Consider the following 21,918-nt stretch of genomic DNA (forward strand, 5'->3'; position numbering starts at 1 on the left):
GGATTGATCGACCCAGGCTGCCTTTCTGGACAATTGAAGTGGTGCAGGAAAGCTAGCCAGGAATGCAGGTTGGAGGGCAATGGAGGAAAAACTTCGCGAGGCTGAATTAGAAAAAAAGTTGACTGTGGCTCAGCGCGGGGCAGTTGTGGCTGAATGAGAGCCTGACCACTCAGCTGTTGACACAGCGCCCCAATTGACTGCGAGGCTGACGATGGTGTCACACCGGCCTTTTTTGATAGGTGGGCGGCTAATTGCTCCCTCCAAGAAAGTCGCCGTCCCCTCCCTTCCCAATTGAGTGACTCAACCCTCTGAACTCGACCCTCCGACCCAGCCCTCTCGACGTGACTCTTTCCTCCCTCTCATGCACTCTGCCCTCCTTGTGCCCCTCTCCTTTTGTTCTGGATGAATCGCCTCTTTAGACTTACCAGAATTTCCATTTCTCTCTCCACTCAGATACCCAACTTTCGATTCTATAGGGCTTGTTCCTCCATCGCGACCATGGAGTCTTTGAAGGTGCACAACTCCTTGAAGCCCGGGCAACCGGTGTCATTTACACCAATCAACCCGGGCAAGGTGTCTTGGTATGCTTGCGGTCCTACTGTCTACGACAAGAGTCACTTGGGCCACGCCCGCAACTATGTGTCGACCGACATCATCCGGCGCATCATGATGCACTACTTCGGCGCCGACGTGAAGTTTGTCATGAACATCACTGATGTTGACGACAAGGTTTGATTTATAGCTTTCTACTTACAAGACAGGCTTTATTGACTATTCTCCGTGGCGCAGATCATCATCAAGGCCCGAAGACAACGTCTCCTTGAACTCGAGAAGCAGAAGAAGTACTCGGACGAAGAGCTGGCGAAGCTTACCCTGACAGCCTTCCGCGCATACGCCGAGAAGAGCCTGTCTCTGATCCAATCATCCGACCTCGACGAGAACAACTACCTCGAGCGAAGGGACAGCGCATACGGAAAGGTTCTTGCAGGTGGCACCCTGACCGGAGAAGGCAAGCCTGGCGACGACGAGGCCAAGACGAAGATGCACATCGCGAACATGGACGCTGCTGCATTTGCGATCAAGGACAAGAAGTTCTTCCCTGGAACCGACGAGATTCTTCTGCCGTACCTGGACTCCCTTTACAAAGAGACCATCGATACGAGCGATCAGACCATCTTTACGGACCTGACCCAGAGCATGGAGAAGGAATTCTTCGACGATATGGACGCTCTCAATTGCTTGCGTCCCGACGTCATCACGCGCGTTACGGAATACGTTCCCCAGATTGCAAGCTTTGTCGAGCGCATTGTGGACAAGGGATTCGCATACGAGTCTGACGGATCCGTGTATTTTGATATCACAGCTTTCGAGAAGGCCGGCAACACATACGCTCGTCTGCGACCCGGCAACCGCAACGATAAGTCACTGCAGGAGGATGGAGAGGGGGCTCTGTCGAAGAACCTGGGCGAAAAGCGCAATGAAGGCGATTTTGCGCTGTGGAAGAAGTCCAAGAAGGGAGAGCCATACTGGGAGAGCAGATGGGGTCAGGGTCGCCCGGGATGGCACATTGAGTGCTCCGTCATGGCTTCTGACATTCTCGGAGCCCAGATGGATATTCACTCCGGCGGTATCGATTTGGCTTTCCCTCACCACGATAACGAGTTGGCCCAGAGCGAGGCCTTTTACGTCGACAACACAAAGGGAGAGCACACGTGGGTCAACAACTTCATGCACATGGGTCACCTGTCAATCTCTGGCTCAAAGATGTCCAAGTCTTTGAAGAACTTTCAGACTATCCAAGATGCCCTTGCCACGACTTACACATCCAGAGGAATGCGCATTGTGTTCCTGATGGGCAAGTGGAACGATGGCGTTGAGATTTCCCCCGACATGCGCGCCCAGGCGTCCAGCTGGGAGGCAACCATCAACGTGAGTCTCTGAGCCATAACGTAACAGTCATCTTCAAACTAACGTATCGGCAGAACTATTTCACCAACGTCAAGGCATATGTTGCGGATGCTAGCGCTTCTGCCGATGGTGTAGAGTCTCTGTCACTGTCAGAGAAGCCCACTGGAGGCCTTGTCAGCAGTCTGGAGAAAGCCAAGACTGACCTGCAGACCGCCCTTACGAACTCTTTCGATACCCCTCAAGCGATGCGTGTTATTCAGGAACTTGTCAGCGAAGCCAACAAGGTCGTTGTTTCCCAGGACGCAGAGGCTAACGTGCCCGCGCTCGTTGCTGTTGCCCGCTGGATCACAAAGATCCTTGGAACATTCGGTCTCGACGAAAATGCCACGGCGCCCTATGACGGCCTTGGCTGGGCTGCACCTGCGTCTAACGCGAAGCTTGACCCCAAGACTGTCGTGCAGCCGTACGCGACGGTGTTCCAGACCGTGACGTCGGATGTTGAGGCGCTGAAGACTTCGGCCGATTCCGTTTCCGCTCTGTTGTCGCAACAAAGGCCGGAATCAGAGTTCTCTGCTTTGGCTGAGAAGGGTGTTCGCGACCCTGAACAATTGGCACTGCCATACCTACGGGCTACTTCAAGACTGCGTGACGAGCTTCGTCGTATCGTGTCATCAGTGTCTCCCGACACGAAGAGGGCCATCCTGTCTCTTACAGATCGGATTCGTGACGAAGACCTTACAAATCTCGGAGTTTACTTGGATGACAGGCCGGATGGCAAGTCGTCATTGATCAAGTTTGTACCTGCCAGCGAATTGATTGCGGCGAAGAACGAGAAGTTGGCCAGGGAAGCGGACAAGGCCCGGGCCAAGGAAGAGGCGAAACGAGCGCGCGAGCAAGCGGAGAAGGAGAAGTGGGAGAAGGCTAAGCTTCCCCACACGGAGCTGTTCAAGGGAGATGAGAAGTACTCGGAGTGGGACGCGGAGGGACTGCCAACTAAGCTTAAGGACGGCAGTGACGTGCCCAAGAGCCAGCTCAAGAAGCTGCAGAAACAGTGGCAGAGCCAGAAGAAGGCACACGAGGAGTACCTGGTGAAGTTTGGTGGTAAATCATAGACAGGCCATATTTGATGGCTTCGACTGGCATCAAGAGCGAGCAATTTACGACTTGCAAAGCTAAAGGCAATTCGTGGCGCCATCACGTTTGTGTGAAGATGGAAGCTCGCATTGTAGGATGAACAGGGGTCTACAGCCTCTCAGTGACAACGCCTACTCGAAGAGCACTTGCATCCCATAGAAAGATGCCTCACTCGTAGACCAGTAGGTGAGCACACAAGTTCGAGGTGGTGAAGGAGCCAGCATGAAGCTATCTGCACTAGTTGTTGGAAGGGTGGACACTAGGACCCCTGGCGTCTGGACCCTTGCCAAGCCGGGGGGCTTCCGACGATGCATGATCCCGCTGTTGCCAAGAAAGGTGATCGTCTTGTGCCGGGCCATCGATGATCTGGCAGCTACCTCACCACGCGGGCCTCGCCTATTGAAACGAAAATTCACCAAAGCCTCGAGCACAAGATGTGTTTTGAGGTCTTTTGAAGGAGGAAAGCAATGTGACGAAACCACAGTCTCACGTTTACTCACAATGCGTAAGCTTCTTCTGGAGCAGCATTCGTAAGATCAGCAGGTTTATGAGGGCCGCGGACCAGCGGTCTATGAAAGCCTCACGCATGACTGAGCTTGCTGCCGGGCGGATGCAAGTTTCCAAGGCACAAGTTGAAACCTTGGAACAGGAATGCCAGCACCAGCCAACCAGCCAACCCAATCAGCCAACTAACCAGTCAGTCAGCCAAGCGGCAGCCCATCCAAGCTATCTTCTTGGACCCGGATGGCACCCGTCAAGGTTCCGTCCGCTCTTTGTCGTGAAGGAGGGCCTGGAATCGTCGATTCAAGCGGTGAGGGGGAATTGGTTTGGAACTTGGACGATTCAGAGGAGAATAAACAACTCTCGCCCACCTTACGAGAGCTACCCCTCATCCCCCCCCCCCTATTCTTTGTAAAGTACATCGGATTGAAGAGTCTCTGAGACACCCGCTGCACGGAGCTTCCTAACACGTCATTGAAGAGAGACCCGGATTCCAGCTTCACTTGAAGTTATGCAGGGTCGACTTGTCTTTTCTTCAAGATCAAACGTTATGTGGGCTGGATATGCCGAAGCTGCATAAGAGCTGGAGACGTTTGTTCGCTTCACTTGCTCGATCCTCATGAGAGAGAGGCGCCCGACGGGGGCATCATTGTGTAACAAGACTGGATATGGTAGCTCCAATGGGAGACACAGGGGGGCAGCGGCGCATGGAGACCTTCTTTGCCGGTTAGCCGCGCGACGGTCAAGCTTTCTTGCCGCAGCGCATCCCCAGTTGTTTTTTCCGTCTCTGGTTCAGCCCAGCAGGGGTGGCTGATATAGTGACGCAGCTCCCAATGCCGAAGTCCCCGGGCCGGCGGGGCTTGACCGAATCGGCTACAAGCGTGGAATTCCGGGTAACATCTCAAATCTTGAATCTAACTCAATTGGCTGCAAACTTCAAAGGGAGGCTTGTGGACAAGAACCTTTGTTTAGCTGTGTTCGTCCAGTGTTGGGTTGCTCAGTCATAGCCGTTGGCTACTCTTGCTTGACCCGAGAGCTTGAATGCAAGAAGAGAGAGAGAGAGAGAGAGAGAAAGAGAAGAGAACGATTGAGGTGGGCTCTGGAGTCTAAACCCCCCTCCTCGGACTGTCCCTCGAATCATAACCCACGAAAGACACACGGCCGTGGAAACACGGACAAAGCCGTCGTCACTCGTCAGGTCCCCCGACTCCAGCGAGAACGAAAGCGCTGCCGATGTGCCGAGTAACCCCGCCAAAACACATCCACGGCTTTACGTCAGGCCCATGTCGGGCAAGGCTAAGTCGGCAAAGAAGACGCCAGACGCCATGCAGTGGCTCCTCCAATAGCTTGCCTCTGAAGACGTGCCTTTCCTGGGTCAGAACTGGTTTCGATGAGGGTCAAGCTAGACTAGACCCCTCCTGCCACCCCGCGCCGCGTCAAGGGTTTGATGCTTCAGCTAAGGCCTCCCGTCGGTTTCCCAACTTGTGTCCAATGGCTTCGCGAGCTAGAGCATGAATCGGTGGGACGCGGCCTCCGTGAAAGGTGGCAGGCGAGGCAGGCGTGGCCAGCGTTGACGGATGAGGGTCGAGGGGTGCCGGATCGACCCCTCCATCATGTCATCGGGCAGTGTGAATCCAGGGGCACAGGAAGGTTAAGGGGTTTTCTCGAAATAGAGCAAGCTTAGATGGGCCCCTTGACGATCACATGAGAGCTTGAACTGGTTGCTGGAGGGGCATAAGAACCCCTCGAGCTGCTCCCTCATTCTTGACTTGGAAAAACATATTACCTCACTCTCAAGCTCAACTATATCACTACAAACCAATTGACTTTATACACCCACCCAACCCCACACCAAATCAATCAAAATGTTCGGATTCGGAGAAGCCAAGGAGCACCGTGACGCCGTCTACGAGGGCCAGCACGAGGGCAAGCTCTCCCACGAGATTGTTGCCGGCGGCGCTGCCTTTGAGGCCATGAAGTTGTTCGAGGACCGTCAGCGCAAGAACGGTATGTACCGCAACTCCCTAGACCCAACCAAGCCTTCTGCTAATCGTCATTCTAAACAGGTGAGCCCGTCAAGCACCAGTTCGCCAAGGAGATGATTGCTGGTATTGCCGGCGCCGAGGTCGACAAGCTCTTCGAGACCAAGGGCTTGGACTACATCGACCGCGAGAAGGCCAAGAGACACGCTGAGAAGCAGGCTGAGCACCTGTACCAGGAGCAGTACGGTGACATGGACGAGTACAACCCGTAAGCAAAGCTTCACGTCATCAAATACACATCGGACGGGGACTAACAGATTGGTACAGTGAGCGCCGTGGCCGCCACGAGCAAATGGACTACTAGATAGTTTGCGTGTGTATTATCAACGGCCGGACAGATATACTATGACGAAATGAAATCCAATTGAAGTATTGAACAATAAATCGTATCTTGACACTAAAACATGTGACATGCAAATTGGTATCTAAAGCTGCCTACATTATGCAAACTCCTTGTGCTCCACGCCAAAGGGAGCGGTCAAACACTCATACCAATCCTCCCACCTTTCAATGATTCAATCCAACCGGCATAGCACTCGAAGAAGCAGACGCAAACTTCATATCACTACTTCCCCCAGCAATCTGTTCGAACAGCCTCTCCCGCTCCTTCTGCAGCGCCGTGCGCGTGCTCTCCAACCTCTCACCGCGAACCTTTTGCTCCCGCGAGAGATACATGTGTCGGTCCCTGGTCTCGTGGAGGTACCGACTCAAAACCTGGGCACACTTCTCAATCGACATTCTTGACTTCTTGATCTCATCATGGAACGCCATGTCGGAGAATATGTTGTCAAACAGCACGTCTCCCATGAGGTTCCCGTGGTTGATGTTAATCGGCGGCAGGTCTCCGATATACGGCGTCATCCTTTGCGCCTGCATCACCAACATTCTCGCTTCCTGCGCCGCGCTCTCGGCGCGCTGCAGCGCACTCCGCTCCATCATGTCCGTCATCGTCCCGCCGCCAAACATATCCATGCGCGAGTGGCTTAAGGCGTCGTCCATGTGCCGCAGCGAGTCGCCCATCCGCTTCATCGCATCCGTAAGAAGGCGTATCGCATGCTGTTCAGCTTCGACTTTTGAACGGGTGTCGTGGTATTCATGCAGCGCCTGCTCCGCCGACTGCTCGAGGGTGTCCTCCTCGGGATAACTCGGCGTCGGGCCCGCAAAGATCGAATCATAGAGGCTATCCAGTTCGCACTGCGCCTCATCATGCCGCCTGGCTTCCACCTCAAGCGCCTTGCTCGCTTCACGCGCGTCGCTCAACTGCTCCTTCACGTTCTTATTGAGCTCCTTTTCGCGGTGTTCGTCCTGGAGGACGTCAAAGTATTCGCGCTCCTCGCGGGCGGCGCGCTCGTCGAATTTGTCGCGCTTGCCGACAGCCTTGTGCACGAAGCGGCGCATGACACTGTCGCGGAACTTTTCATGGTCTTTGAGTTCCTTTTTGCGACGGGTGTCGAGGGCGCGGATGTTCTTGTCTGATTCTTTGAGCTGGTGGTCTAGGTCTGTGATGAGACGGCGTTGCTGGCGTAGGTCGGGGATGGCGTTGTCTGTGTCTGCGAGGATGGCAAGGAGCTGGCGGTTTCTGACGGCTGCTTGGCGGATTTTGGATTCTAAGTCGGAGGTGGCCATGTTTTTATTGTCTTTGTTGGATAGAGGGAAATGCAGCGGCTGCTTTGCTTGATGATAGAATAGGTACAAGAGGTATTATTGTTTGCGAACGGATATATAGAGCTCAAGTATGAGAAAATGAAATACTAAATGGGTATCGTGAGGGTATCGTGAGGTACAAATGTTGTGGTGAAGCCTCGAGTAACAATACACAGGCGGGTTTTGGTTCTACTTAAATTCTGGTTCTTGACGATGGAGTCAAAACACAAGAAAAGCTGTCAGTGACACAACCTCACGACGGGGGGCTCTCTCCGAGGCCTGGGCATTATATGTTCGCCCAGCAATCCTTGGCAGACACGATGAATGCCCAACCATAGTCCCATCTCGGTGTTGGTTCGGTGGCAGAAAGGATCAAATGGGACTTTTCCCTCCAAGTCCCCAGCAACAGAGTCATAGCATAACGATGGCAAGCGTGGCACCCCATGACATCAGACCCTCGCCCTTGAACATTGTTCGGCCGGGTTGCCTCTGCGGTGCAGCGGCGGCGCCCACTGAGTGCGGGGTGGGTAATCCCGTAGCTGTGGACGGATCAAAAGAAGGGTCTGGTTTTCCTCTCTTGTCTTACCACCCAACCGCATTAGCAGGGCGAAGACTAAACTGAGAAGGCGGCGGCGGCGAAATGGGGCAACACCGGGGAATGGGTGTGGTGAACTGGTGAAGGAGGAAATCAGTCAACACTCTTCCGGTTTGAACTATTGGGCTGTGAGCTGGGATCATCGGTGCTGTGTTATTAGTGTAGGGTTGCGCCATGGTCCGACGTGGCGGGAGAGAGAACTAGTCTCTAGAGTCTACACTCTCGTTGAAACTGAGCCACAGCGGATCGAGCTTCTGTTCTCTGTTGCCGCCCAATTGTGGCCCTCAATGTTCGCAGTTTTTCCATTTCTACGGATCTCTCATGGAGAAGTTCAGAGTAACCGCAGAAGGGAGAATCTGTTGATCACAGAGACTCTACTGGGATGAGGGTGGGAACAGCCACACGCTAGAAACCTGCCAAGAATCGAAGGATTCGGCGCCGCTGTGAAACTCGAGAGACCTGGATAAGACCTAACACGATCTAATCGCTTGGAATGATGCTGATGTTTGTGGCCAGTAATCACAAAAACAGCAGGGATCCTCGCCCATTGACCATGACACTTGTGAACTGGGTAGGACCTGGAGACTGACGAAGACAACAGAGGGGAAGTGGTTTCGGTGTGGCTGGTGCTTCCTGATCTGCTCTTCTTTTTGCAAGCGGAGAGGCCATGAGTTCATGTTTTGAACCGACTGACTGGTCTGTCACCCATGACGATGACGATATGCACCACCCGCCGGGCCATCGAGTCTATTGTTAATGGCATCGAGATCATAGCGATCTTGGTGACAATGTTCATCGGCAGTCTTGAGGAGCTAAGGCATGACGATGCCTAACGAACAACAGAAACAAACTGAAGAAAAAGATCAAGGCAACCCACCCAGCACCGCGGTCAAGCCCGAAAATGCCCAATTTCATGCGCATTGACCCTGTGGTCCATCGTGAGAGAATCGCACACGAGAGAACAAATACCCTCATTAATGATATAGATGACCCAGATAAGTAGTCTCGCATGCCTCATGTTAGCCTTGCGTACCACTCACAACAATACTCATTCGAGGGTCTCCCCCAATGCGCGACTGACACCTGAAATCCAGTTACAGCCACGTGGGCGAATGGCAGCTGATGTTATCGATGCCAACGAGGCGGCGGGAATCCACAATCGTCTTGCCCCGTCGGGGATGATCCCCGTTGACAACTTCAATAACCGGCGGCATGGTTCCTCATTCATGAAAATGGTCGGCCCTGCCCGTCAGTTGGCTGTCAATTCTTCGCCCAGCAACCGGAAGTGGTCCGCGGTATATTGGCCATCTCTAATTGAATTGATCCAGAACGCCTGCTTACCCATTCCTCGCTGACCACGGTAGCCTGCGTTACCGTCGAGTCGTGGTAATTTTACATGAAATACCCAGTCTATGCTTGTTAATCCATCTAACCCAGTTCCTGTACCGCCTTATCTATCCCAGAAGAAAACAATGCAATGAAACCACTAACAAAGCAAACGATATCGAATGATAGATGAGCCTCATCCGGGGTTAATCTTCCGCCCCTGACTCATAGTCCAATCCTTCTAGGGTGCTCTCCGTCTCCAAGTGAATGGGTCCCTTCTTCCTCGGCTCTTCCACAAGCATCAGCGCTGCCCACGTCAAGGACGCCAAGAACGTAACGTAGAACCACGGCAACCCCTTCCACAGCCCCTTCTTCTCAAGTCCGACCGAGAACGCCCACGCCAGTACCGGTCCGCCAAGCGGAGACCCGAGAGTATCGACCATGCTCGTGAGCGCGTACAGCCGGGACGTGTGCTCCGGATCGACAAACTCGGTGATCATGGCGCGCGCGAGCGGATTGTGGGCCGAACCAAAGGTCTGGAAGACAAGACCCAGGAGGAACACGACGATCTCCCGGCTAAAGGCCTCGAGGAGGGCGCCGGCGGCGATCATGATGTAGGACGCCTTGGCGAGGAGGGCGTCCTTGCCGAAGCCGGTGCGGCGGAAGCGGCCGCGGGGATCAACGACGATTTTTGAGACCCAGGGAAGGAGAACGAGGGTGCCGAGGTGTAGGAAGCCCAGCGGGGAGAGGAGGAAGCTGGTTTGAGCGAGGGTCCAGCCAAAGTTCTTGCTCACGTACTGCGGTAGAGTAGAGGAGTTTGCCGTCATGATTGGGTTGCCGACGATAGAGGGCACAAGGCAGAGGAGAATGTTGCGGTTTTTGAGGATCGCGAGAGAGTCCTTGAGCTGGACCAGCCCTTTGAGGAAGCCTTCCTTGATGGCGTCGCCCAACGGGAGCTGCGGTTTCGGCGGTTCATTCCCGTTATCGAGCTTGACACGGAGAGTCTCGGGCAGGAGCATGATGATGAGGATCACGAACGGGGTGAGGATGAACACCATACGGATCGGCACCCAGGGACCGAATTTCTCCATGAGGAAGCCGGCGGAGACGTGGCCGCTCACGCCACCGACCACGGCGCCGACGGACAGGATAACAAAGTTTGAGGCGCGATCCTTTTCGGTACTGATATCCGCGGCCATGGCGTAGACGTTATTGAAGACGACGACGATGCCGCCGCCGAAGAAGAAGAAGCATGAGCCGAAGAAGAGGTAGTAGATGCTCAGCTGGGGGAAGTTGGCCAGAATGAAAGGGGACCAGCTGAAGGCGGCGATAGTACCGATGTAAGCGAAGACGAGGCCTGCCTTGCGGCCGATGCTGAACGTACGGAAGTTGTGTTAGCGATAAGGTGAATGGACACGCAGTAGGATAACTTCAATCTTGCTCCCACACGGGAGAGGAATCGTGAGTTACCTATCTGACAAGACGCCGTAAGGAAAGGCGACGAGGAAGTTTACGACGGCACCGATGAGAGACTGCCACCCGCCCAGCCAAGCAAGCTGCTTCTGCACCTCGTCGACCTTGCACTTCATCTCAGGGATAATTTCTGTGGGGCTAGTCTTGTAGTGCTTATGGCAAATGTCATCCTCGATGAGCCTCATCATGGGCAGCATGAGCATCATGCCCTTGATGGTAATGGCAAATTTGAGGAGGGCCAGCATAAAGATGATGGTACGCGGCGATCGGGCACGGAACGGAGCCAAGGCGGCATTGAGACGCGAGCCGGCTTTGTAGACCACCCCGCCGAGGGCACCGCCGAGACCGCCATCGCCGGAGGAGGGCCGCCTCCATTTCGGCGGCGGAGGTCTTTGGAAAGCTCGGAAGCCGGCACGGGGGGACGGTTCGGACGGGTCCATTGGTAGCACCCCTTCGTGGTCCGAATATTCGGCGCCAAGAAGGTGCTCTTCCTCTACCTCGTCTGATAGACGTGGCATCTTCTCAAGCTTCCTTCCTTGAGGCCGATACTAAGGGACGAACGCAATGAGAGACATGAAATGAAGTGAAGTAATGAGACGATAGCGAAAGGACTAATTGACGGGGAAAGAGAGTGCCGAAAAGTAAGGAGAGCGTACAAAGAGTGGGAAACGCTTGCTTGACAGGGCTGTGGACAGCGAATCCGATGACGACGCGTCTGGGTAAAGAAATCCCGTCGCCAAGGCGGCAAGTTTCAGCTGGAGCCGGTGTCTTGCTGTAATAACTCCCCGGAGCTTGCCTCTTACAGCGCCTTGTGCTGGGATGTGGATATTGGCAAAGCTTGATGGAAGTTAGTAGAGCACTTAGACTAGCCGTATAATGTGGTGCTGAATCGAGCTTATTGAAAGTAGAGCCTTAACAGCTACGCCTCTCAGATGCCACGACTTGAAAAGCTCCAGCAATGCACCACTATCCGCACAATGGCGAACCATCCAAACATCATAAGATGCCGATCCCGCAACGTGGGTGTCTGCTGCTTTTTGCTCTCGTGTATCTACGCGACTTCTCTTGATTTTCACTGGTGATATAGAGACCTGACAGATGCTACTTAAGTGAGAGTGATAGACCTTTCCCGTTAGTACACTGACTCTCCTCTAATGTTCCAACATTTATCCGCGACGATTCATACTTTCATGAAAGCTCGAGACAGAGAGCAAGATCGACGCTTTCGAAATCTCTATGCGGGAGGTAGACTCTCGAGAGTAATAAGTGTTTGATTCTCAAAGTTGTCGCTCGTACATTGATAACAATCTCACCATTCTCTAGGCCTGGGTGATATTACCTTCGCAAATGAGAGCTATCAGAAGGAAGAGAGACGCATATATGAAGTCATAAGATCGGGGCATAAAGTCTTGCTGATGAGCCGCGCCACATGGCACGCTGATCTCAAATGCTTTGTGTTCGCTCGTCCCAAATCCTCTGCGCATCATCTTCTTCCTCTAAGTGAAGCGTTGAGAGACTGTACGTGTTGTCAGACGCTAAGACGTAGAGGATTATGAGAGCTGCAAATGATGGCCAAACGTAGAGGATCATATCGACAACTGCGGCTCCAATGTACGTTGAACCATAACCCCAAAAATGATTCGTCATCGCCATGATATAGGAGATGAAGCTATACAGTCTGGTTATGAGCCAGAGAGAGGCTGCAATAAGCAGAAGAGTGGCCGCCTAACCAGCAAGATCGGGTTAGCAACATATTCAGATGGATTCAGCCTTGTTTCTAAGATCAAGAAGAGGCTGCTTACCGTTTGAGTTGGACTGCTCCTGGCCGCCTTGAAGGATACAACGGCATAGCCAATAAAACCGAGGGCCGCAACGAGGAGAAAGCCAAGGTTGATGACACCCATGTATTGGGCGGCAAGTCCCAGCCTGATCGCATTGTCCCAATCACCTGGTATATAGCGGTCCCTGCCAGGGAGCATTTCGAACAAGATCGTCTCAGCGACTTGACAGGCAAAAATTGCCACAGCTACCAGAGTTACTAGAGCCGACAGGCCGAGCACCACCTTTCTTCCGATGCGATAGGCTTTGGAATCGTCGCTCTCGGCCCCGCTGCGAAGCTGAGTCAAGGCGTGAGCTAGGGAAAAGAAGGCGAGAAGAAGCGCGACATGGCCAAAGTATCCGATCAGCCCACCGACGAAATAGACATTGACAAGTTCATTCGGAAAGGAGAAATAGCCGTTTTTCCGCCGAGCGTAATAGACTGTGATGACAATCCAGTAAATGAGACTGAGGAGTTCAGATCTAAAAGGCGTCGGCGGTGTTAGTCTGATGGCCGGAATTGTGTTGGAACAGATACCGTTGAAGCTTTCTCCGGAAGTGCGGTGAAAGCTACAAGCAACGATGATAGAAATTTCTCACATGCTCCAAAGTCCGAGGGCAATCTTGGTAAAGTCGACCCATCGGCGTGTGTGATCGTGCCTGGCACCGGGCTTACGCAGGACAAGTACAGAGAATCCCAAGGCGGGGAGAACTACAAGGCCGGATAGAACGCTCCGTAATACGGATCCTGTTATATAAGGTTGATAGTCCATTTTGAAGCTACCTGATCAAATCAAAATTATTATATCTTAGAATCTAGATCGAAGCAATGCTGCGTTGAGGAGTACGTTGAATCCGTGGTTGGTGGTAGAATATGGGTGATGCAGGAATAACGTAAAAGAGATTCGGGCTGACAAGCGCCTTAAATAATTCCTCCAAATATGATCAAAACATGTGAGCCCACGATCTTGGCATTTCTCTGTCCAGCTACATGTAGTAATGAACAAATGTGCTTTCGGTACGAGCCGGCCTCTCACGGTCTCACCCTGGCCGGGCGACAGCTGTGCCGCAGCTAGACTGAGTTGGTGCGCATGCATGGCTACATGACACCCGGCCAAGGAAATTCTAGCAGTTCAGAGCCTGGACTCGCTGACAAGAATACTGTATGCAGAAGAAATATTATCACCTTATGCGGCTCGTCCCCCATACGCGGCCCGCCTCAGTCGTGAGTCGCTGCGCCTCCTCAAATTCTAGAATGATAACGAACATTATTCTGCCAACGCCGGCATCAATAAGGTCTTAGATGGAAAGCGGAATTTGGGCAAGTGAGCAAGCTGAAAAGGTCTCATGATGTTTAAATAACGGTGTGAGTCCGTGGATTAGTCCATGGGCCACATGGGCTTCTGAGAGTGACTTGCTCCGAACCGCCCAACTGACTTCGGTTACTGCAGAGACAAGTGCATAAAGGCAGGTCCATTCAATATGTACATAGTAAGCCATCATCAGTATTCCCAAATCCAAACCAAGGTGATGTACTCAGAGCGACTCATGGCCAAGCCTTTTTACTTCCTTCTCGTGATCTCTTGCTTGCGTTCTGCTAGGATTTCTACTTATTTCGCTTCGTATGAGTGGTAAATGGTATGATTATGGTGCTTTCGTTTAACTCTGTCCTCCACCAGTGGGAACCAACCCGGCACATGTAGCGAGGATTGTAGGCAATCTGGTTTGGAGCCCCCATCAAAAGTGAGCCGGTAAACGTCGAAAGTTTCTGATATACGGATATGAACGTATCAATTGATGTGAATGATTACCAGCCAAGTTGAGTTGAGGACTCAACCGAGCCTGCTAGAGACTCTCAAGAAATAGGCCTTTTGCTCAGAAGGAGCACATTCAACTTCCATTCAAATGTAAGGGTAGACAAGTCAAAAGTTTCCTCGTCATATTAATCTATTGGTTGCCTACCGAGACTTCATGGATAGCTCAAATTCAGCAAGCGCTACACCTGGCAAGCCGCTGTTACTTTCCTTCATTGATGGTCAGTATGTTCCATCCAACCTCACGTTTAATGTAGCTTATACAGCCACTGGACAAATCTCTTGTGTATTTTTATTCATGTCGTTATAGCCGTCGCTATCGATGAATTCCTGTGACTTGACTAATGGTCTCACGAAGAACCGATCAATTCCCTCTGTATAATGACAATCATTATCGGATGTGATAATATCTCTAGGTATGAATGGGCTTTGCCCTGATTGTAGAATTAAGAACTCGGTGTTCATCGTTCCATGGCCTTTCTACTCACACGCGGTCAAGAATCAACAGGACAAGATTTTATCCAAGTTTTGCTGCCCAAGTGCATGAAGCATTTCAAAGCAGCGACAAGTATGAAGGATAGGATATCTATGGACAGCGGCATGGCCATCTATTAGCGACAAGTCGCTAAATTTGATCATACCTCCATCTAGCGATAACAACACCGCTACATCACTACAATGCATCATGCCGAGCACCTTCAAGCGTTACTTCAGTCATAGCTTGAAAGCTATCCTTTATATCAATTATTGAGTCAAATAAATAAAATCGGCGAGAATCTACGTGTCCGCATCACGGGGTGTCTTAATTTCAACATCTCGGCTCTGTGTCACCGTTACACAGCGTACCTGCCAACATTCCAAAAACACCCCTAGATGCCCACAACTCCGACTGCCGTGACCACTTCGCGTGAAAGGTCATGGTCTCTTCCGAATTTCCTCTAGGTATGAAGCTGTTTTCCACTGTCAGAGACACAATTAAGAATGATGTCTCTTTTCATCCCTTGGTTTCCATTAACTCTACCCCCTCCCGTAAATATGAAGCCCACATCATGTCTGCCGTGCGTTTGTGAAAGGAAGTACTTAACAACTCGTCTCCTCGGAAAACGATTCTTTAGTTCCACCCACTCAGTTAGATTTCCCCTCTTCCAAGCACGACACCTTCAAATTCCATCAGAATGATCATCTGGGACTGCATTGTGGTGGGAGCTGGAATTGCGGGGTCCGTCGTCTCAAACCGACTCCTTGAGCAAGACCCGACCCTCAAAATCCTCCTAGTTGAGGCTGGCCCCAACACTCATGAGCTTGTAGACTTGAAGGCAATCGAAACGGACCCCGAAGTGACCCGTAATCACACATGGTCGTTTACTTCAGTGCCACAAGTAAATGTTGACAATCGAACTATGTCCGCCCTCGCTGGAAAGGGCTTGGGTGGTGGCACTGCCATTAACGGAGGTAAGTGGCCAGGAATATGACGGACATATAGCCGACGTCTTTCAATTCCCCTTTGCTTTTTGGATGCTCGCTTACGAGAAATGAACAAGGCGCCTGGGTTCGCGGCCACAAGGTCGACTACGACCTTTGGGGCGAGATGGTAGACGACGAGAGGTGGACGTATGAGGGCCAGCTGCCGTACATGAGGAAGACGGAGACGCTTTGGGACCAGACCACAAATCCGTCGGTTCACGGACACCAAGGGCCAGTCAAGATCGAAACACCAGTGGAGATGGGCCGTATATTTCCACTTCGCCAGCCACTGATGGACTCGTGGAGAGAACTCGGCGTCAACCCATTGCCCGCTCTCGACTCTAACGGCGGCGACAATCTCGGCGTAGGTAACATCCAAGAAAACAGAGACCACGGCAAGCGTCAGCTGGCGTCCCTGGTGTACTCCCTCGACGGCATCACCGTCCTAACTGACAGCCTCGTCGCTCGTGTCCTTGTGGACCGGTCCCCTAGAGGCCCCCTTGTCTGCCGCGGCATTCAACTCGAGAACGGCACAAAGATTTTTGCGCATGAGACGATTCTCTCGGCAGGCGCCTACAACACGCCAAAAATACTGATGCTTTCCGGCATCGGACCGGCAGACATGCTCCGAGAGCACGGCATCAACGTCATTCTGGACCAGCCAGCCGTCGGCCAGAACCTGCACGATCACATCCTCCTCCCCACATTCTGGCACTTCGCCGATCCTTCCGCTGGTTGGGCCAAGGGATCAGGCAACCCCTTATTTGAGCAGCCGCAGTACGACCTTGGCGGCTTCGGCGACTTCATCACCGCCACCAAGCTTCCCAGAAAAGGCCTCGCCGACGCCATCGCCCAGGACGAAGGCGGCATCTCCCCCAACCCGATGCTGCATCCACTTCTGAATCGGGAACGTGCCGTTTCCTCTCATCAACTCCTATATAGCGGCATCTCGGCCGACGGATCTGCCATCATGCTCGTCTCCGTCGTTCTTATTACCACTGGTCGTGGATCCGTCTCATTACAGTCTGCCGATATCAAGGACGACCCTGTTATCGACCCAAATTTTCTGGGATCCAACTTTGACCGATTCGCCGCACGAGAGACGATAAGAGAGGCTGTCAGGCTCATGTCATCCAACATGACCATTATGGGTCGAGAGATTATTGACGGCGATGGGACGGATCACCCACTGACGGCGGATTCCACCGATGAAGAGGTAGACACCCTGGTACGCAGTCACACTGGGTAGGTCACTTCCTCGCATACTTCCTTTCTTTTACACAATTCTACAATATTTTCCGGCTTTTTACTGACGCGGGGTATTCTGTAGTGGATGTTATCATCCTGCCGGCACAGCCGCCATGGGCACTGTAGTAGACAGTGACCTACGAGTGATGGGGGTATCAGGACTCCGGGTCGTCGACACGTCCGTGTTCCCCGTTCCTATCTCGGCAAACCTACAGGTAGCTACTTATGCGCTTGGAGAACAGGCAGCAGATATCATTGGGTCGAGCCTATGGCGCAATGTGTGGTATTGGTGATTGTCACGGGTCGAGAAACAAACGCTAGCATTGAGTTTACGGGCCGTTCAAATCAGTACCACTCATACTTAGATAATAAAGCCACTGCTTAAGAAATGTTCTTTTGACTTGATCTGAGAAATGAAAGAAAGTTGGAGGGAAGTGTGCGCAGTGAAGCTTCCATGTCAAGTCCGAGTACGTACTTGGGCATTGATGTAAGAACGATAGAGAAGCTTTGGAACTTCCTTCTACACACACGCCAATGGCACATATCATAATATGTAACAGCATGATACCAAATACATGAAGATGAGCTTGTTCACTCATATAACCGGGCTCCCCTAGATTGATCCGATCCGATCCACAGGTGCAGAGTTCTCATCAGCCACTGCCTGCAGGAACTCCTAAATGCATGGTATCAAATGCCGAGGCCCCTTGGACATCTCTATGAAATGTTAACAATGTCTTCTCAGTGATCTCTTGCCCAAGGTCGCTTAGAGCTAACCCGAACGACATGCAGTGTGCCGATGTCTGTGGCAAAGCAACTCAGTCAACCTATGACTGTGGCTGTGAGCCTAGATCGTAGTGCAAGCTACCTCCCTTGGTACGACATAATTTGTATCATCGCATCAAGCTACAAAGACATGATATGTGTGACAATACTGACCTACTCTAAGTTCAGCGACTCGCGCAGCCACACTGTCTCTTCCTCTTCACAAACTTAGCCTCGCCCCTTTCACCACCGCTGGCGTGGGCTCTAGGAACGGACGACACTCCAACGTCTTTGGAGGGTTTGTGCCAATAGAGTTAAGGCGACGGGGCTATGTCATCTGGGATGAGCAGCGGTGGAACCAGATGAAAGCCGGAGCGAAGGGCCTGAAAGTCTTGTTGATACCATGGAGACTGTTGTTTACTGAGTTTAAACGGTAACGCCGACTACGCCGATGAGATTGCAGACGGCATGGAAGGAAAGTCTCAATTTACTCACTCGATTCCAAGTATTAATCAGAGTCGGGGAAAGAGTCAAAGCTGAATAGAATCCTTCACTTCTCATCCCCAGCATGGTATTTTGGATAGAGTCCAACTCTAAGATGTGCCAAAGGCAACATTGCAATAAACCTACACCTCCACCAATATCTTCGAGACAAAACTGATGAATGTGACCTGCTCCATGTTGCAGTGGAGATTGTTCGGCCCAAAGCCGATTGCGTGCCGACTTGATCACATGACGTCAGAAGATAAGACGGGGATGAAGTGCGGGCAGTGTCCGACAACGGGGACTAAGATGCGGCCGACTTAGAAAGTTGAACTCATAGTCGTTAGTCTAATTTCCGCTGACGCGAAGTCGACAAAAAAAGAAAACCTTCGTATACTGAAAATGGCCACCTCAACAGAGTCATACCTCATCATAGGCGCCGGCGTTTTCGGCGCCTCCACAGCCCTGCACTTGATCCGCGCGTATCCCGACGCCAGCATCACCCTCGTCGACCGCAACGCCTACGACGCCCCGATTCGCGTCGCCGCCTCCTGGGACTGGAACAAGGTCGTGCGCGCCGACTATGTCGATATCGAGTATATGCGCCTCTGCCTCGAAGCCAAAAAGTACTGGTCCGAGGACCCGATCTGGAAACCATACTACCATGAAAGCGGCGTCTACTGGGTCTCGCCAAACAACTTTGCAGAACAAATGCAGGAGAATTATAAGAAGCTCGGAGTCGACTCTGGATTATTCTCTTTCTCTGTCGAGGAGGCCAAGAAGCAGTATGGTGGCATTTTCAAGGATGCTGATTTCACTGGTGTGAAGGAGGTCTTTGTCAATAAGAATAGCGGATGGGGCGAGGCGAAGGAGGCATTGCAGAGAACGATTGAAGAGGCTGCGAAGCTTGGGGTGAAGTATGTTGAGGCAGAAGTTGAAAAGATTGAATTCGACGAGCAGGGCGCTGCGACCGGTATCAAGACGTCAAAGGGTGAGAGTATCACTGCCTCACGAGTTATCCTGTCAACGGGCGCTTATACGGCCAAGTTGCTTGCTGATAGCGCACCCGAGAGAAAGGATCTTCAAGCTGGTGACAGGTTCGTGGCAGCAGCTGTTACCGAGGGGTTCACGCCTGTCTCTGGGGAGAATGCAAAGGACCTTTATGACGGGCCAGTCGGCATCTCCATGGTGCCGCCGTCACGAGGTATGGAAGAGCTGGTGGCAACTCGATATTTCTGTCAATAAACTTCTAACGTTTATCGTAGGCGCGAGCAACGGAAGTGTTCCCCATTCAAAGGACAAGACCTTGAAGTTCTGGGGCCAGATCATCTTTAGAAACACTCAGACACATGCGAACGGAAGCCAGATATCTGCGCCTCCCCCGGCAGTCGACTATGCGCAGCTTGAGGTCCCAGAAGCTCTGAAAGAGGACGTCGACTATGCTGGAAAGAGTCTGTTTGGAAATGGAAGCGACGCTTTCAAGAACGAGGACTATCGTATCTGCTGGTATGTATACATGTTCCTGAAGGACTGAAGGCAAACTACAAGAAGCAACATTTTGCTGATATATGGGATAGGGAGGCCGTCACGCCCGATGAAGACTTTATCATCTCTCCACACTCTGCGAGTAAGAATCTCTACGTCGCAACCTGCGGATCATTCCATGGCTGGAAGTTCCTGCCCATCCTAGGTAAGTATGTGGTGCAAATGCTCGACGGATGCCTTGAGGAGACTTTGGTAAAGAAATGGTCATGGGACCGATCATTCCCATCGCCCACTCATAGAGCCTGGCCTAGAAGAGAATTGAGTGATCTGAAGTGATTGCTTCGGGCGTGAATAAATGTAGGAATTGGTGGTTAGCATATGATAATGAGAGAGGGGGACATCTGATCGATAAGCTCGCTCATTATTATTTGCTTCAAAGTAGAGCACAATTTGGAAGGTAATTAGTGCGCGATCCTATTACCCTCCAAGGCGCGGCACATAGTCACGATGAGCAACTCGATGTCGACTTAAGAATGAACCAATTGGCAAGTCCAAGAGCCCTGGCCCATCTCCCCACCATTGTAAGTGACGATCGATATAGCTGCATATGAGTAATAAACTTGCGCGAATGACTGCTAGGCAATTGCAAGCGTGGCGCCTCGTATCTGCCGCTATGCGCGCTGCTGCGAGGCAAAGGGAACCCAAGCTGGCCATTGTGACGCAGCGCAGGAACCAGCGTGGAAAGGCTGGGGTCAGTAGACATGTGCTGGTGTATTGGCGTCCTTCACCTGTATTTAATGATCACTGCAGCTCGCCTAAGTGCCTAGGCCGAAGACGTCAACTAAGCTTACTGCTTTGATTTCTCATTGACACCAACCTCGCCCAGAACGGAAACGTTTAGTCCAAACTCATACCTAGCTAGCATGTCACTTCTCTACTTCATCATCATCGGCCAATTGTTGAGTTTTGCACTCGGAGGCACTGAAATGGAATCCTCAAAAACGAAGATAGATGTGCACGCCCACTACCTCCCAGACTTTTATGCGCAAGCGCTCAGAGACGCTGGGCATTTACCTGGGCCCGATGGCATGCCCGGGATTCCCGTAAGTATCCATCTCTACATGGACCAGAAACAGCTCTGCGATATGCTCACACGGGGTGATAGGAATGGACGCCCGAGGCACATCTGAAGTTCATGGAAGCGCAAAATATCGAGAAATCGTACTTGTCCATCTCCAGCCCGGGGGTATACCTTTCCGTACCATCAAAGTCCGCGACAGAGAAAGCCATCAAACTCGCACGACGAGTCAACGAGTATGCTTCCGAAGTAAAAGCCAAGTACTCCGACAAGTTTGGTTTCTTTGCATCCCTGCCCCTCCCAGATGTGAGCGCATCCGTGGAAGAAATTGAACACTGCTTCACCCAACTGGACCCGAAACCTGACGGCATCGTGCTCATGTCCAACTTCTACGGGATGTACCTCGGCGACCCGGACCTTGATCCAGTCTACAAGGCTCTGAACGAGGTGAATGCCACAATCTTTGAACATCCTACCGCACCTTGCACCCAGCATAACCATTTGAGATTCTCCATCGACGGAGAAGATCCCGGGATCGCGCCGCCTGAATGGCTTAGCCTGAATAGGCCGGTAGCAGGACGGCAAGAACGAGCGCCGACCATTGACTTCCCTTTCGACACGGCTCGCGCATTTGCAGACTTATTCTACTCCAAGATTCCGACGCGGTTCCCTTGCATCAAGTGGATTATGCCTCATGCCGGCGGCGGTCTCGTTCCCACTCTAGATCGGATCGTCAGTTATAGCATGCCCGATGCCAATCTCACGGAGTCGTTCATGAAAGCTAAACTAGCAGAAAACTTCTACTTTGATCTCGCTGGACCTTGGCCGGTCACCTGGGCGATTCCTCCTCTGCTCCGGTGGGTGAGCTATGAGAAGCTTTTGTGGGGAACGGATACGCCTTTCACGCCTTGGACCATGGCTGAGACTGGGAGAATCAAGTTTGATCAAGATGTGGAGGAGTCTCTCAACGACACGAGTAAGGTCGAAGCTGTGAGAAGGGGTAATGCTGCGAAACTCTTCGGATGATGCACCGGCCACCTTGGTGTTATCCATGAATCTGGAGTGAAGATAATTCTAGTAGAAGCCTCACTGTTAATGGAGTGAGATTAGGTCAGTATCAATAATAAAGTCAAAATCGAA

At 52.1% G+C, this 21,918-nt stretch overlaps 9 protein-coding genes across 9 annotated transcripts; 6 read left to right on the forward strand and 3 right to left on the reverse strand.

Moving 5' to 3' along the window:
- Positions 1–498: 498 nt before the first annotated feature.
- BDZ83DRAFT_756525 (tRNA synthetase class I catalytic domain-containing protein) lies at positions 499–3,020 on the forward strand (the record flags this gene model as incomplete). Its single annotated transcript, XM_060514763.1, has 3 exons — positions 499–729; positions 790–1,929; positions 1,983–3,020. The coding sequence occupies 3 exons, from the start codon at positions 499–501 to the stop codon at positions 3,018–3,020; spliced, it is 2,409 nt and encodes an 802-aa protein (XP_060359973.1).
- Positions 3,021–5,408: 2,388 nt separating this feature from the next.
- Positions 5,409–5,889, forward strand: BDZ83DRAFT_588707 (uncharacterized protein; the record flags this gene model as incomplete). Its single annotated transcript, XM_060506163.1, has 3 exons — positions 5,409–5,550; positions 5,610–5,793; positions 5,853–5,889. 3 exons carry the CDS (start codon positions 5,409–5,411, stop codon positions 5,887–5,889), a joined length of 363 nt encoding a protein of 120 aa, XP_060359974.1.
- A 203-nt stretch (positions 5,890–6,092) lies between these two features.
- Positions 6,093–7,211, reverse strand: BDZ83DRAFT_656052 (uncharacterized protein; the record flags this gene model as incomplete). Its single annotated transcript, XM_060510842.1, has 1 exon — positions 6,093–7,211. The coding sequence occupies one exon, from the start codon at positions 7,209–7,211 to the stop codon at positions 6,093–6,095; it is 1,119 nt and encodes a 372-aa protein (XP_060359975.1).
- A 1,445-nt stretch (positions 7,212–8,656) lies between these two features.
- On the forward strand, positions 8,657–9,268 carry BDZ83DRAFT_73034 (uncharacterized protein). Its single transcript, XM_060512840.1, has one exon. The coding sequence runs from the start codon at positions 8,811–8,813 to the stop codon at positions 9,177–9,179; it is 369 nt and encodes a 122-aa protein (XP_060359976.1). The 5' UTR covers positions 8,657–8,810; the 3' UTR covers positions 9,180–9,268.
- Positions 9,269–9,356: 88 nt separating this feature from the next.
- Positions 9,357–10,739, reverse strand: BDZ83DRAFT_588772 (major facilitator superfamily domain-containing protein; the record flags this gene model as incomplete). The annotated part of the gene is made up of 2 exons (XM_060506171.1): positions 9,357–10,524; positions 10,621–10,739. The coding sequence occupies 2 exons, from the start codon at positions 10,737–10,739 to the stop codon at positions 9,357–9,359; spliced, it is 1,287 nt and encodes a 428-aa protein (XP_060359977.1).
- A 1,201-nt stretch (positions 10,740–11,940) lies between these two features.
- BDZ83DRAFT_73248 (uncharacterized protein) lies at positions 11,941–13,393 on the reverse strand. The gene is made up of 3 exons (XM_060512899.1): positions 13,042–13,393; positions 12,426–12,924; positions 11,941–12,348 (listed from the first exon to the last, which is right to left on the reverse strand). The coding sequence occupies exons 1-3, from the start codon at positions 13,212–13,214 to the stop codon at positions 12,067–12,069; spliced, it is 954 nt and encodes a 317-aa protein (XP_060359978.1). The 5' UTR covers positions 13,215–13,393; the 3' UTR covers positions 11,941–12,066.
- A 1,938-nt stretch (positions 13,394–15,331) lies between these two features.
- On the forward strand, positions 15,332–17,346 carry BDZ83DRAFT_636565 (GMC oxidoreductase). Its single transcript, XM_060509260.1, has 3 exons — positions 15,332–15,707; positions 15,797–16,964; positions 17,050–17,346. Exons 1-3 carry the CDS (start codon positions 15,431–15,433, stop codon positions 17,258–17,260), a joined length of 1,656 nt encoding a protein of 551 aa, XP_060359979.1. The 5' UTR covers positions 15,332–15,430; the 3' UTR covers positions 17,261–17,346.
- A 1,188-nt stretch (positions 17,347–18,534) lies between these two features.
- On the forward strand, positions 18,535–20,107 carry BDZ83DRAFT_73407 (FAD dependent oxidoreductase). Its single transcript, XM_060512934.1, has 3 exons — positions 18,535–19,419; positions 19,481–19,721; positions 19,793–20,107. Exons 1-3 carry the CDS (start codon positions 18,618–18,620, stop codon positions 20,034–20,036), a joined length of 1,287 nt encoding a protein of 428 aa, XP_060359980.1. The 5' UTR covers positions 18,535–18,617; the 3' UTR covers positions 20,037–20,107.
- Positions 20,108–20,686: 579 nt separating this feature from the next.
- BDZ83DRAFT_588743 (amidohydrolase) lies at positions 20,687–21,804 on the forward strand (the record flags this gene model as incomplete). Its single annotated transcript, XM_060506167.1, has 2 exons — positions 20,687–20,803; positions 20,866–21,804. 2 exons carry the CDS (start codon positions 20,687–20,689, stop codon positions 21,802–21,804), a joined length of 1,056 nt encoding a protein of 351 aa, XP_060359981.1.
- Between the last annotated feature and the right edge of the window lie 114 nt (positions 21,805–21,918).

This window comes from Colletotrichum acutatum (genome assembly GCF_030867785.1).
Source record: "Colletotrichum acutatum strain CBS 112980 chromosome Unknown BDZ83scaffold_130, whole genome shotgun sequence".
Lineage (NCBI taxonomy): Eukaryota > Fungi > Ascomycota > Sordariomycetes > Glomerellales > Glomerellaceae > Colletotrichum > Colletotrichum acutatum.